Source organism: Xenopus laevis, chromosome 6L (genome assembly GCF_017654675.1).
Source record: "Xenopus laevis strain J_2021 chromosome 6L, Xenopus_laevis_v10.1, whole genome shotgun sequence".
NCBI lineage: Eukaryota > Metazoa > Chordata > Amphibia > Anura > Pipidae > Xenopus > Xenopus laevis.
This window is the reverse complement of record NC_054381.1, coordinates 20,508,889-20,524,838: the sequence shown is the minus strand read 5'-3', so window position 1 is coordinate 20,524,838 and position 15,950 is coordinate 20,508,889. Positions and strand designations below refer to the sequence as shown.

General features: G+C 40.3%; 1 protein-coding gene across 9 annotated transcripts in view; it reads right to left on the bottom strand.

Moving 5' to 3' along the window:
- cul2.L (cullin 2 L homeolog) overlaps nucleotides 1–15,950 on the bottom strand; it is a 67,940-nt gene that overhangs the window by 15,132 nt on the left and 36,858 nt on the right. For all 9 annotated transcript variants that reach the window (XM_018266253.2, XM_018266247.2, XM_018266250.2 and 6 more), the window contains 4 exon segments: nucleotides 10,904–10,963; nucleotides 7,700–7,828; nucleotides 5,597–5,683; nucleotides 3,418–3,570 (listed from right to left, as the gene is read on the bottom strand). In XM_018266253.2, coding sequence (XP_018121742.1) covers nucleotides 3,418–3,570; nucleotides 5,597–5,683; nucleotides 7,700–7,828; nucleotides 10,904–10,963 — 429 coding nt within the window.

The window sequence follows — 15,950 nt, the reverse complement described above, 5'->3', positions numbered from 1 at the left end:
CCAGCAATACCTAGTACATGTATGGGATCCGTTATGCGGAACCCCTTTATCCAGAAAGCTCCAAATTACAGAAAAGGCCCCCTCTCCCATAGACCCCATTTTATCTAAATAATCCAAATTTTGAAAAATGATTTCTTTTTCTCTGTAATAATAAAACAGTAGCTTGTACTTGATCCCAACTAAGATATAATTAATCCTTATTGGAAGAAAAACCAGCCTATTGGGTTTATTTAATGTTTACATGATTTTCTACTAGACTTAAGGTATGAAAATCCAAATTACAGAAACATCCGTTATCTGGAAAACCCCAAGTCTTGAACATTATGGATAACAGATCCCATACCTGTACTGGCAAAGCTAAATCAGTGCAATGTTAATGTCCCTGACACAGTTTTGCTCTGATATGCAGCCAAGTGCTAGAATCTCATTCCTCTTGAGGTTAATAACAGAAAAACAGATCTGGGGACTATAGAAAAAACACACACATGGAACTAAAATGTTTAAGTTGCCAGAAAATACAAAAATTCTGTTGTGCATTGTGTATTATTTATGTTTTATTATCTAAATTTCCAGGGACTTCATAGAAAGCAATGTCATTTTTAATTTTTGTTTTTTTTTGTAAATCTAAGGCAGAAAATAATTGTATTCATCTGCTGGGCCAAAAGGAAAATCGATGTAATCCTTGGCAAGAGGGGCAGAATGAGTTTCCACTTGTGCAGCTGCTGTTACTGGCTCTGAAATAGGCCCCAGTCAGCAATGAAGAGCAATGAAGTGAAGAAAACCAGGAGAAGCTACAACATAGCAGCGACTTTATTCCATTTGCACATGATTAACGTTACATTATCACACAGTACAAATATTTGGTAGTTGCTATAATAATACATGCAATAACATATATATATATGACCCTAAGAGGTCTCTTCTTATATTGGACTCATCATTAAACACATTAACACTACTCACAAAGGGTACATGTGCCCATACATAATCTTTTCAGTTATTTGCAGTTCTACAATCATTTAGATCAGTGCTGTCCAACTGGCGGCCTCTGGGCCGCATCCGGCACACGACCCCCACTTTGTGTGTCCCTCCTGCTATAGTCTGCCAGCCCTATACTCCCTGTGTGTGCCATACTCTGCCTGCCCTATACTCCCTGTGTGCGTCATACTCTGCCTGCCCTATGCTACCTGTGTGCGTCATACTCTGCCTGCCCTATGCTCCCTGTGTGCGTCATACTCTGCCTGCCCTATGCTCCCTGTGTGTGCCATACTCTGCCTGCCCTATGCTCTCTATGTGCGTCATACTCTGCCTGCCCTATGCTACCTGTGTGTGTCATACTCTGCCTGCCCTATGCTCTCTGTGTGCGTCATACTCTGCCTGCCCTATGCTGCCTGTGTGTATCATACTCTGCCTGCCCTATGCTGCCTGTGTGTGTCATACTATTCCTGCCCTATGCTACGTGTGTGCCATACTCTGCCTGCCCTATGCTCTCTATGTGCGTCATACTCTGCCTGCCCTATGCTACCTGTGTGTGTCATACTCTGCCTGCCCTATGCCCTCTGTGTGCGTCATACTCTGCCTGCCCTATGCTGCCTGTGTGTGTCATACTCTGCCTGCCCTATGCTCCCTGTGTGTGCCATACTCTGTCTGCCCTATGCTCCCTGTGTGTGTCATACTCTGTCTGCCCTATGCTCCCTGTGTGTGCCATACTCTGCCTGCCCTATGCTCCCTGTGTGTGCCATACTCTGCCTGCCCTATGCTCCCTGTGTGTGCCATACTCTGCCTGCCCTATGCTCCCTGTGTGTGCCATACTCTGCCTGCCCTATGCTCCCTGTGTGTGCCATACTCTGCCTGCCCTATGCTCCCTGTGGGACATGAGCCTGGTAGGGTTTGTTCTGGGGGGATAGTTAGCATTTGAAAAATATTTTTATGGGCCCTAAGGTGTTTAATCATGTCTTGGGGGGGGGGGTGCTGCATTATCCACAGTTGAGGAGAAGGAGGCATATGGATTTAAGGGTATGTCTTAATAAACTGGTTTCACATATGAGTGATTAGTGATATCCCTGCAGTGAGCACCAACCATTAGGTTTTTTGGTGTGCTCCCATAATTAATGTGGACAAGTTCTTGTGGTAACATGGGTGTGGTTTAAAGTAGGTGTGGTTTAAAAACAGGGAGTGGTCAACACTGGCTTCCATTATTGGCCCTCCACCGGGTAGGACAGAAAAAATCTTGCCCTCGGTACCACAGAGGTTGGACATCACTGAACTCTGCCCTCCCATACACTGTATTCCTTAAGAATATTCATGGACTTACCTAAACAAGGGACAAAACAAGATAAAATGCAATACACGTAGGTATAAGGGCTGCCAGCTGAGCTCAGTGATACAGACACAAACCTACATTCTGAATGAGTAGATTAACAGACAGAGCAGCAGCAGCAGGAGTAGGGACAAAATAACAAACTGCTGCAAATCATTATGGTGATGTAACAGGAAGAGACAGCAGTGTTAGCCCAATGTTCCTAACCACAGCGGAAAAGTAAACATTTTGCCCTGTCTGCAACAAAAAAAAAGCACCGGAATAAAAAAAAAAATAGTTTTTATTGAATCAGAGATATTAATGGGCAACTGCAGCAGAAAACTGTTTTAATTTATAATGAAAGAAAGTATCAATCTAAGCAACTTTACAATATACATTACAAATTCTCATTGGTTTCAAAGTTATTTCTAAATGCAGTCACTCTTGAAAGTAGTTTATTAATGTCTGTCTGTTCTCTGGTTCTGACTCTTGAAATGATGGAAGTGTGTCTCCATTTACAGTACATTGCCCAGTAATACAGTAATGGTTTCCTGATGCATACAGGCTCATTTATCAGCACTGCGCATAACTGCAACTGGATAGTCAACTAAGGCAACCAATCAAATAGCTCAGTCGCTTCCACCGTATTGTTATAACACACTGTTATAACACACTATCCTCATACATTGGCAGGCTGAAGAGCTAAACTCTAGTGTTCTCCCAAACTGCTGCTGTAGAACATGAGTCCAATATGTAACTAGGCACAAAGATATGCACCTAATACAGGTATGGAATCCATTATCCGGAAACCAATTACCCTGAGAGCTCGAATTATGGAAAGGTGATTCCATTTTATCCAAATAATCCAAATTTTAAAAAAATTATTTTCTTTTTTTCTCTGTAATAATAAAACAGTAGCTTATACTTGATCCCAACTAAGATATAATTAATCCTTATTGGAAGCAAAACCAGACTATTGGGTGTATTTAATGTTTACATGATTTTCTAGTAGACGTAAGGTATGGAGATCAAAATTACGGAAAGATCTGTTATCCGGAAAACCCCAGGTCCCGAGCATTCTGGATAACAAGTCCCACATCTGTATGTTTGTGTCTCACCTGTAATACATATATTTGAAAGCTGATTCCCAGATCGATGACAGTGTCTTGGCTTTTGATGAAGTTGTTAAACTTGTTGTTGAGATCGGCACTGACACTCATATCTGTATACATACGATGCAGCTTGCTGGTAAACTCATAACCGCAGGCTTGCTGTGGAGACAGGGTAAGTGTTAGCTCTTCTGACACCAAATCAAAAGGAAAGCTGAAAAGAGCACAATGAAACTCCAGCATATCCGATCATCTGTGATCCCAAATGATTGCAATATGATTGGTTGAACTGGGTCAGCAAGGTGGCATCTATGTCAGTATGGGTAAACAAGCCCAATGCAGCCAAGGGATTCTGTCATGATTTTTATGATGTAGTTTTTATTACACAGTTTACTCTGCAAATAATTCCCGAACCAGCAAGTGTATTTTTTTTAGCCATCTCAGGACACTTTAGCTGGTCATGTGCTTTCAGAAAGAGCCAGCACTTTAGGATGGAACTGCTTTCTGACAGGCTATTGTTTCTCCTACTCAATGTAACTGAATGTGTCTCAGTGGGACCTGGATTTTACTATTGAGTTCTGTTATATCTACCAGGCAGCTGTTATCTTGTGTTAGGGAGCTGCTATCTGGTTACCTTCCCATTGTTCTATTGTTAAACTGCTGGGGGGGGAGGGAGGGGGTGATATCACTTTAACTTGTAGTACAGCAGTAAAGAGTGACTGAAGTTTATCAGAGCACAATTCACATAACTGGGGGCCGCTGGGAAATGGACAATATGTCTAGCCCTACGTCAGATTTCAAAGTTAAATATAAAAAAATCTGTTTGCTTTTTTGAGAAATGGATTTCAGTGCAGAATTCTGCTGGAGCAGCACTAGAAATGGACAGTCTCTCTTTAAATCAGTCACAGAGACCAACGTAAGTTGGGGGGAGAAAAAACAACAACAAAGTTCTTTCCCGTAAGACTAGTGCTGTTTATAAACACAGTCTGAGAATCAGCTGATCTGCAGGCCTCTGCCCGCTCCTATACATTTACATGCTCTGCATTGGCCTGGGTGCAGACAAAGGAGCAGATTGAAGCATAGAAATATTTTAAGCTCCTAAAAACGGTTGAATTATTTGTATAATGTTTTTTCCTATTGGAAGTCACAAATTTTTTGGGTCATTTGTCAGCAAGTTAATATACTCCAAATAGTCCAGGATAGAAATGACTTGGCCAGTAGTAAATGTTCTCTCTTTCCCTGCGGCTTGCAGGCTGAATATTTTTCTGCTTATGAAGACTAAACTTGGGGTCCCCTATAATTAGGGATGCACTGAATCCACTATTTTGGATTCAACCAAACCCCTGAATCCTTCTTCAAAAATTTGAATACCGAATATAAATAAGGGGTAGGAAGGGGAAAAATTTTTTTTACTTCCTTGTTTTGTGACAAAAAGTCATGCGATTTCCCTCCCTGCCCCTAATTTGCATATGTAAATTAGGATTTGGATTCGGTTCAGCCGGACAGAAGGATTCAGCCAAATCCTGCTGAAAAAGTCAGAATCCCGAACCGAATCCTGGATTTGGTGCATCCCTACCTATAATACAGTAAATAAAATATACAAAACCGTGCAAGATTATAGAACAAAATATGGGAGAATTAAACAAGGCATGTATTTATTTGGATATATTAAAGAATTAAATTAGCTTGACCAAGACATGGAATATGTCTAGGGTAAAAAAAGAACACTATTATGCAAATAAACATGGCAGAAAAGTAAGAAAGACTTTGCCTTTGGCTGGCAAACAAGTGGGATTATTGAGATATTAAAACATAGATTCCCAAACTGTGAGACTGACACCTTAGGGGCATCCAAAAAAATGGATCAGGCAGTCCGGATTCGGGTTGAAAGCTTATTAACTGCTAGGGATACTCATGATAGGGTATGGTGCATTAGGCAAATTAGACTTTGCCCAAATCTTGACAGCAAAAGGGGCTTGTATCCAAAATAGTATTAGAGTGGAAGAATAGAAAATGGGAAGAAAATCCAACTTCAAACTGCACAATAAGTGACTACTACCACTTGTTTGGCTCTCATTATGGAGGTACTGAGTAAGGGAGGATGCCAGAGAATGGTTTAAACCAGCGGGTAGCAGTGCTCCTAGATATTAGTTAGGGTTAGAGGAACCACTCATAACAGTTACAGTACCTTCAATTTATTAATCATGGTTTCCTCTGAGTCCATCGACATGGATAAACCATGGATTAATCTCTTTGCCAGCATCCGCGCATAAAACTGTACAAACACAAAATAATGAAAAGGGAAATTATGTCAGAAAACTTGGAACACGAAAAGAAAATGGTAAATATTAAACTGAAAACCAACAAAAAACTATTCAAACTGTAACCTTTATTTGCCCAGTGCTTTGACATTAATGTTTGGAATCCGTTAAGATATACAATATAATCATAAACAACTTGTGCTTGTCTGAAAACTAGCAATTGGGCAGAAGAACCCCTTTTGAAGATAAAGGTGGCCATAGACGTAACAATTACAATCTTTCTTGGAAAAGATGTTTCCAAGAAAGATGGTTCATTTCAATACGGACGTGTAGAGGTGAATCATCAGATATACAGATAGAAACAATAGAATTTTACCTGTATCTGACGATTCAGCACTAACAATGGCCGATGTTCAGGTTCCTTCAAAGGCACCCAATCAAAATTTTTCATCCAGCCCGATCGACGAGTCGACCGATATCCAAGTCTTCTGCCGATATCGGTCTACTCTTTTCCCACCATACATGCACCGAATACCGGACGAAAATTAGTTTTGTACGTTATTATCTGTGTGTCTATGGCCACCTTTAAGGATGTGGGCTATGCTTTACACAGTAAATATATATATATATATATATATATATATATATATATATATATATATATATATATATATATATATATATATATATATATATATATATATATATATATATATATATATATATATCCCACGTGCTTACCTTCAAAAGATGTTCTTCTACACAATTGCTAGTGGTCAGCACTGTGTACCTACTGGGCACTCACTACAAGCAACACGAGGGCAGCAACTGACCCCTAGTGGTATTTGTGTGCACTTACATTGTCATTTAAAGGGGTTGTTCAGCTTCCAACAGTTTTTTCAGTTCAGTTGTCTCCAGAAATAAAAACTTTTTTCAGCTGCTTTCCATTTTTTTTTTACTATTTTTCCCAATATCTAAGTTTAAATTTTGTGTCTCTGGTCTTTGAGTCTGGCAGCTCAGTAATTCAGATTCTGAACTGTTACAATTTTGCAACATTTAGTTGATAGATTTATCAGCAGCATCTCTGGAGTATTAGCAACTATTGTGTCAATTCTAACCCTTGACTAAAAAAAAACCCTACCCCCCTACCCTACGTAGACCCCCTCCCTCTTGCTCCCCAGCCTAGCTGCTACCCAGGGGAAATGCCCCTAACTTTATACTTACTCCTCGGTGCAGATTCAGGGATCGGAGTTCATGGGAGCCATCTTCCGGGTCTTCGTGCCTTCTATTTCGGCGTACGCGCAGTTGTCGCGAACCATGAAATTGCTCATACTGCACATGCGCCGTTTTGCCGGTCTCAGTTAACCGAAGACCTGGAAGATGGCTGCCGTAAACTGCGATCCCTGAATCTGCACCGAGTGGTAAGTATAAAGTTAGTGCCATTTCTCCGGGTTAGCAGCTAGACTGGGGGGGGGGGAGTGGGGTCTACGTAGGGTAGGATTTTTTTTTTTAGTTAAGGGTTGAATTCTCCATTAAGCACTCTAAATGCACTGGAGTCTGGGTGCTGCTTACATTCCCATATCCAGCTTATGTTAAAGGATTTGGGCAATGTGTTGGGGTGGCAGCTGAAAATCCTTTGCTAGGAGGAACGAAAAAAAAAAAAAAAAAAAGACCTGGGATTATATAGGTGTGTGTTTGGCTAAATTGTCAGTGCCTCTTTAAAAATGGTAATTTATTCATGTACTCCGTTTTCAGGCATATAACAAAGTATATTCAACTAGAGTATTTAAGGTTAATTCTCTTGACCTTCTGAAAGTCATGCAATCGGCAATTTTAAAATGAACTTCTGTCAAAAAAATGCAAACTGTTAAATGTATATTAGGAAAGTCTGAAAAGAAAGAAATTGAACAGGCAGTATCCCTAACCGACAGCCAATCACGGTACAGCAAATGTACTGAGACAGTGTTTGCAGAGTAAGCAACATTCGGGGATAAAAGAAGCATTCATTTCGGATCTAATTGGGAACATACCTTCTGGAAAACATCTTTATCGTCGATGTACTTGAAAACGGTAATAAAACTAGTCAGCTTGTCTTCCACTTCATTCTCGGTCATTCCCTTGGCTGATTTCTTCAGCATGTTGTCACAGTACTTGGCCAGCTGAGGGGATTATTAGACATACAGAAGGGTTAGGCCCAAGGAATTTATGCTGCTTCAAATGGAAACCAGCAGATCCCGAGCTTGTCTGGGAAACAGAGACATTAAGAACATACAGACACGACTAACACGTGTTACAGAACAGCCGATTTTCTTTCAGCACTGGAGCTAGATTCAGCCTTAACATAAAATATTACAGAATAATATTACATATGCTAAATATTTCATTTTCATTTCAGCAATTTCAAGGAACAATTTCCAAATTGTAAGTGCTTTGCTTGCTGTATCCATCACCTTTTAGTTTGATGTAGAGAGTGATATTCAGAGACAATTTGCAATTGGTTTTAATTTTTTATTATTTGTGGTTTTTGAGTTATTTAGCTTTTTATTCAGCAGCTCTCCAGTTTGCAATTTCAACAATCTGGTTGCTAGAGTCCAAATTCCCCTAGCAACCATGCATTGATTTGAATAAGAGACTGAAATATGAATAGGAGAGGCCTGAATAGAAAGACGAGTAATAAAAAGTAGTGATAATAAATGTATAGCCTTACAGAGTATTTGTTTTCTAGATGGGGTCAGTGACCTCCATTTGAAAGCTGGAAAGAGTCAGAAGAGAAACTATAAAAAAAAGAAAAAAAAGAATGAAGACCGATTGAAAAGTTGCTTAGAAAGGGCCATACCAGAACATACTAAAAGCTTAAAGGTGAAGCGCCCCTTTAATACAATCTGTATGTTCTATTGCACAGTGCTGTGGAATACATTGGAGACTTATTACATTCATGTTAAATTAAAGGGGTTTTTCACCTCTGAGTAGATGTAGATGGTATTATTCTAAGACAATTTGCAATTGGTTTTCATTATTTATTATTTGTGGCTTTTGAGTGATTTAGCTTTTTATTCAGCAGTTCTTCAGTTTGCAATTTCACCAATCTGGTTGCTAGAGTCCAAATGACCCAAGCAACCATGCAGTGATTTAATTAAGAGACTGGAATATGAATAGGAAAGGCTTGGATAGAAAGATGAGTAATAAATGTATATGAGAATACACTTGTAGTCTAACAGAGCAAATGTTCTTTTAGAAGGGGTCAGTGACCCCCATTTGAAAGCTGAAAAGAGTCATAAGAAGGCAAATAATTTAAAACTATAAAAGATAAATAATGAAGACCAAAGTGTCTCACTCTATAACACACTACAAGTTAACTTAAAGGCGAACCACCCCTTAAGCACCTATGGGAGTGCAGCCTTATATACATTCACAGCACTGGCTAGATATACCCTCATTCTGGTTTATCGTTCTGTAATTACAGAAATGATGCCGTGTAGAGAATATTTCTAACAAGCCACACATGCATTTACATCTAACGTTGGGAAAGCAACTGTCACTATCACCACTAGATGGAGCTCCTCTGTACTTTTTGCAGTGGCCTATGGAAATAAAACCTCTCCAGAAGCAGAGTAAGGATATAACCAATCACTGTAAATTTGTAAAGAAGATCACAATTACTTCTCATGCTTCATGGATTCTGTCATGATTTCTATGGTGTAATTTTTATTCTTAAATTACACTGTTTACACTGCAAATAATTCACTATATAAAATTTCAATCCAGAACCAACAAGTATATTTTTTTTATTGGTGTGTAGGTGCATCTCAGGTCATTTTGCCTGGTCATGTGCTTTCAGAAAGAGCTAGCACTTTAGGATGGAACTGCTTTCTCGCAGGCTGTTATTTCTCCTACTCAATGTGACTGAATGTGGGACCTGGATTTTACTATTGAGTGCTGTTCTTAGATCTACCAGGGAGCTGTTATCTTGTGTTAGGGAGCTGCTATGTGGTTCCCTTCCCATTGTTGGGGGGGAAGGGAGGGGTGATATCACTCCAACTTGCAGTACAGCAGTAAAGAGTGACTGAAGTTTATCAGAGCACAAGTCACATGACTGGGGGCACCTCGTAAACAGACAATATGTCTAATCCCATGTCAGATTTCAAAATTAAATATTAAAAAAATCTGTTTGTTAGAAAAACTAATTTCAGTGGAGAAGTCTGCTGGAAATGATGATTTTTTTTTACAACAAAAAAACTTGTTTTCCCATGACAGTGTCCTTTTACGAGTGTTTTCTGTAACCCAGTAGTTCCCAAAATGAGGAGCTTGGATCAGCGGAGCATGAAGACCAGTTAGGATGAGAATGCTTATAGGTCAGTTAGGGTGAGATTTGGGGGTGAAAACCTAATTGCAGCCCAAGATATAGGTATGGGACCTGTTATCAGGAATGCTCGGGATCTGGGGTATTTCAGATAACGGATCTTTCTGAAATTTGGATCTTCATACCTTAAGTCTACTAGAAAATCATGTCAACATTAAATAAACCCAAAAGACTGGTTTTGCCCCCAATAAGGATTAATTATATCTTAGTTGAGATCAAATACAAGCTACAGTTTTATTATTACAGAGAAAAAGGGAAATCATTTTCAAACATTTGGAGTATTTGATTATAACGTGTCTATGGGAGACGGCCTTTCTGTAATTCAGAGCTTTCTGGATAACAGATTTTCCGGATAACAGATCCCATACCTTTCCGTAATTTGGGGCTTTCTGGATAACGGATCCCTTATAACAATGGCTGATAAAAAGGGGCCTAATCTGAAAACATCTGCAGCAAGTGTATATGGCAAATGTATCAGGTCACTTTCTGGCTGCAGAAGATCTGACCACTTCACAGATTTTTAGCGCAACAGTTTAAAATAAAAAAAGAAAGTCTCATAAAATGAAGAATGTGGTGCAGGGAGGAGAGTATAATAACAAGGGGAAGAAAATCAGAAATGCTTTGAATTCCAAAGGCAGAGGGCAGCTTCACAAATGTCTTCAAGGCAAATCAAGACATGCTAATAAAGTGACGGCTGCAATAATGGGATGGAACATACACAGAGGAATTTATAGACCCGGCCAAAAAAAAATAAAAAAATATATATATATTTTTTTTACTCTAGAGCGAGAACAAAGCTGCATTCCAATTAGTCTGGTTTTATAATAATAGATGAATATCAGTAGAATTGAAATGAAAGAGCAGAAATACCCACCAATTCCGGCGCTTTGCAGACTGATTTTGGTTCCCTGTAGTTCACCACACAAGTAAGAGCCTGGCGACACAAAACAACAGCCCTGTATTAATGGACATACACAATAACCACACACACTCAGGGTATAACATGGACTCCATTTGTACACAGACTGTTGACTGGTGGAGTCTTTACTCTTTAGCAATACTTTTGTCATCTTTTCCAGCCTGGTGAGCATCAATAACCGTTATTCAGAGACCTTTAGGGTCAGGGCACACAGACAGACTCGGGGAGATTAGTCCCCCGGCGACAAATCTCCTCTTCTTCGGGGCGACTAATCTCCCAAACTGCCTCCCCTGCCTTCCAGGCTGAAATGCAAATCTCCGTTGGGATGGCACTTGGAGCTCTTTTGCCTCACAAGGAAACTTTGGGCGACTTTGTAAAAGGAATCACGACATGAGCCATCCCACGGTCGATTTACATTCTAGCCGGCGGGAAGGCAGTTGGGTTGATTAGTCGCCGCGAATAAGAGGAGATTTGTCGGCGGGGGACTAATCTCCCCGAATCTGCCTGTGTGCCCTGACCCTAAGAAATCTCCTCTGTTTGAGCCATGACAAACTTCCACAAAGCTCTCTTCTAAGATCAGACTTGAATATTTAAAGGGGTGGTTCACCTTTAAGGTAACTCTAGTATGTTGTAGAATGGCCAATTCTAAGCAACTTTTCAATTGGTCTTTATTATTTATTTTTTATAATTATTGAATTTTTTGCTATCTTCTTCTGACTCTTTTTAGCTTTCAAATGGGGGTCACTGACCCCATCTAAAAACAAATGCTCAGTAAGGCTATAGTGATGTGCGGGTTGAGTAAAATCCGACCTGCAGCCGACCCTATTCATCCCTCCCTCAGCCCGCGCCCGACTTCCACTTTCCTTTTATAGACCCACGCCCGTCCATGATGTCACAAAAGGGGCGGAGCAAGCAGGCACGTATCTATAAAAAAGGAAGTCGGAAGCAGGCAGTGCAAGATGGCAAATGGGGGTGCAAGGTCAGCCCGAACCCGCCCGACCCGCAGGTATCGGCCAGCCTGCACATGACTATAAGGCTACAAATGTATTGTTATTGCGACTTTTTATTACTCATCTTTCTATTCAGTCCCTCTCCTATTCATATTCCAGTCTCTTATTTAAATCAATGCATGGTTGCTAGCGTAATCTGGACCCTAGCAACCAGATTACTGAAACTGCAAAATGGAGAGCTGCTGAATAAAAAGCTAAATATGTCAAATACCACAAATAATGAAAAACTAAAACCAATTGTATCTCACAATATCCCTCTCTTCATCATACTCAATATCCCTCTCTACTTAACTCAAAGGTGAACAACCCCTTTAAGAGCAAGACTTCTGTCCTTTAAATAAGGGCTCAACTACACGGGAGGTTGTGTTCAGATTTTGTGGGTGACACTTTATCTTTACAAGTGTTTTCATGTTAAATTACAGTATTCTTTATGGTTATATTGCAAATGAAGCTTGCAATCAACCCTTTACCCAAATCTTCAATGTATGTGCCCAGCAGTGGCTAACTTAAGCCGGCCAAACGAGTGGATCTCTTTCTGATCCGAACTTGGGACCTAGAGCCCAACGATCAGATCACAATGAGAAGAAAATGGGCGGTCGGATCAAGGACTGCATTAACGAACTGATGGATTCAGACAGGTTTTTTAAACCCACCTGATTGACATCTGGCCAACTTTTGGCCAGATATTGATCAGGGAAGCCAGTCTTAGGGCCCCATACACTGCCCAATAAGCTGCCGACTTAATCTGTCAGCAGTTTATATCTGCAACTGTATGGGGGCCTTAAGTAATGCCAGGTCCCCCGCAAAATAAATCTCCTGCCTGGTTGCACTGCACTAGGTAGGAGAACATCCGAGAATGGGGATTTCTGTACAATAGAGGAAGCAAACCCCATGATCTGGCCCCCCACGGTGTCTGCTTCCTGTATAGTTACACCACTGGTGCTCACCAGTAAAACTAATTCATAGAAAATATTCAAAAAATCTGTGACACTTCAGGGACTTTTTAGTCTTCTTTATAAAAATGGATTTTTGATGTCTCAGAGCCCACTGAGCATGTGAGTGTCACAGACACTTTCCAAGATGGTGACCCCCTGTGACAAGTTTGAAGTCCTGGATCATTGCTGCTATTGACAAGCTGAAACTTTAGGCCGGTGTAATAAGTGCAGTATATAAAATATGGCATTTTTAGCCACATTCATTTTTAGGGTTTATTTCTCCTTTAAAGGACCAGTAACATCACATTTTTTAAAAGAAACTCGTTAGACTACATCAGAAAAAAAAACCCACTAAAACAAATTAAACTTTAAAATCGCAAAGCCTTTATTAACCCTTTAAGTGCCACAGAACGTAGAATCTACGTTCTGTGGAAAAGTAACTTGAAATGCCACAGAACGTAGATTCTACGTTCTGCAGCACTTCCGGGTTGTGGAGCGGAGGAGCGGCTGTTAGAGCCGCTCGCTCCGTTCCGCTTCGATCCCCTGCCCCTAGGCAACGAGCAGAGCAGGGGATCGAGTGGCCCCTGGGGCGCGATCGCCCAGGGGCCCAAAAGCAGCAGCAGGCACGTGTTACTTACGTGTCCTGCTGCTGCAGCCTGCACTGCGCCGTTGATCTCCGCCCCCACAGCACAGGAACACGAGGATCGTCGCAGATGTCTTCCTGGGACCCCTCCACATCGTGTGCAACAGTCTTCAGCGACTTTTTCAGGTTAGTGCAACAATTACACACACAAACACACCAACACACACTTATTACAGTAATACACACTTAGATTCACACTTACACACACTTACACATACATTTTTGGGGATTGGGGGGGTCACTTACACTCACTGCACTTACACACATGTGCACACGCACACACGCGCACATAACATGTAATTTACCATTTGTATACACGCACACGCACATACATGGCATTGTGGCTTTTTTTTTTTTTTCTTATCGCATCGTCTCTTTTTTTGGCTGAAAAAAATGTTTTATTGCCATTACGAATAGCGTATTCGCTAACCGTACTGTGCAATATCTTTTGTATGTTATTTCGGTGATTATATTGCAATTTTGGGTATTTTGGTGCATTTTTAGCCATTTTATTGAATTTTTAGCCATTTTATTGCATTTTCAGCTCTGCATATGTTGTGTTCACTTGTTTCTAGCCGTATAACCTGTTTGGCCCAGCTAAAATATTCAAACTGTGATTCTGATGGCCGATAACACTATTCTGGAAAAAAAACATTGATTTTTGTGGTTTTATTGGATTTTTTTTCATTTCACTCTTTACTGCCTTATTTTGTTTTGCCTTGTAAATTTTATCTACTATATATCCATTTGGGGGTCTCTGTGCGCCACATAGTTTGGTATATCTATGCATATTGGGCATCAAAGTGTTCCGTAGACCCCTGGCGTTCATATTTAGGATGTTTTATGCTGATACGTTACGAAATGTGGGGCATATAATGGGGTAAAATTCAAGCTTTGTGACGATTTTCAGAAATTTGATAAAAACCGTTATGTTCAGCATTGCTTTGCAGTTTGGCAGTTTGTAGTAGAAACACTTATTTACCCATATTGGATTCGTCAGAATGTGTACTTTCTGAAAATATATGGTTTTCTGGGGTCTCTGTACTGTTAGGGGGGTCTAATGTCGCATAATACACACACCAGGTGCTTATATTGCAGCAGCCAGAGCGTCAGCTGTGAAAATGTATATACACTATTGTCATTTGGTGGTCTCTGTGCGCCACATAGTTTGGTATATCTATGCATATTGAGCATCAAAGTGTTCAGTAGACCCCTGGCGTTCATATTTAGGATGTTTTATGCTGATACGTTACGAAATGTGGGGCATATAATGGGGTAAAATTCAAGCTTTCTGACGATTTTCAGAAATTTGATAAAAAACCGTTATGTTCAGCATTGCTTTGCAGTTTGGCAGTTTGTAGTAGAAACACTTATTTACCCATATTGGATTCGTCAGAATGTGTACTTTCTGAAAATATATGGTTTTCTGGGGTCTCTGTACTGTTAGGGGGGTCTAATGTTGCATAATACACACACCAGGCGCTTATATTGCAGCAGCCAGCGCGTCAGCTGTGAAAATGTATATACACTATTGTCATTTGGTGGTCTCTGTGCGCTACATAGTTTGGTATATCTATGCATATTGAGCATCAAAGTGTTCAGTAGACCTCTGGCGTTCATATTTAGGATGTTTTATGCTGATACGTTACAAAACGTGGAGCATATAATGGGGTAAAATTCAAGCTTTGTGACGATTTTCAGAAATTTGATAAAAACCGTTATGTTCAGCATTGCTTTGCAGTTTGGCAGTTTGTAGTAGAAACACTTATTTACCCATATTGGATTCGTCAGAATGTGTAATTTCTGAAAATATATGGTTTTCTGGGGTCTCTGTACTGTTAGGGGGGTCTAATATCGCATAATACACACACCAGGTGCTTATATTGCAGCAGCCAGCGCGTCAGCCGTGAAAATGTATATACACTATTGTCATTTGGGGGTCTCTGTGCGCCACATAGTTTGGTATATCTATGCATATTGGGCATCAAAGTGTTCAGTAGACCCCTGGCGTTCATATTTAGGATGTTTTATGCTGATACGTTACGAAACGTGGAGCATATAATGGGGTAAAATTCAAGCTTTGTGACGATTTTCAGAAATCTGATAAAAACCGTTATGTTCAGCATTGCTTTGCAGTTTGGCAGTTTGTAGTAGAAACACTTATTTACCCATATTGGATTCGTCAGAATGTGTACTTTCTGAAAATATCTGGTTTTCTGGGGTCTCTGTACTGTTAGGGGGGTCTAATGTCGCATAATACACACACCAGGTGCTTATATTGCAGCAGCCAGCGCGTCAGCCGTGAAAATGTATATACACTATTGTCATTTGGGGGTCTCTGTGCGCCACATAGTTTGGTATATCTATGCATATTGGGCATCAAAGTGTTCAGTAGACCCCTGGCGTTCATATTT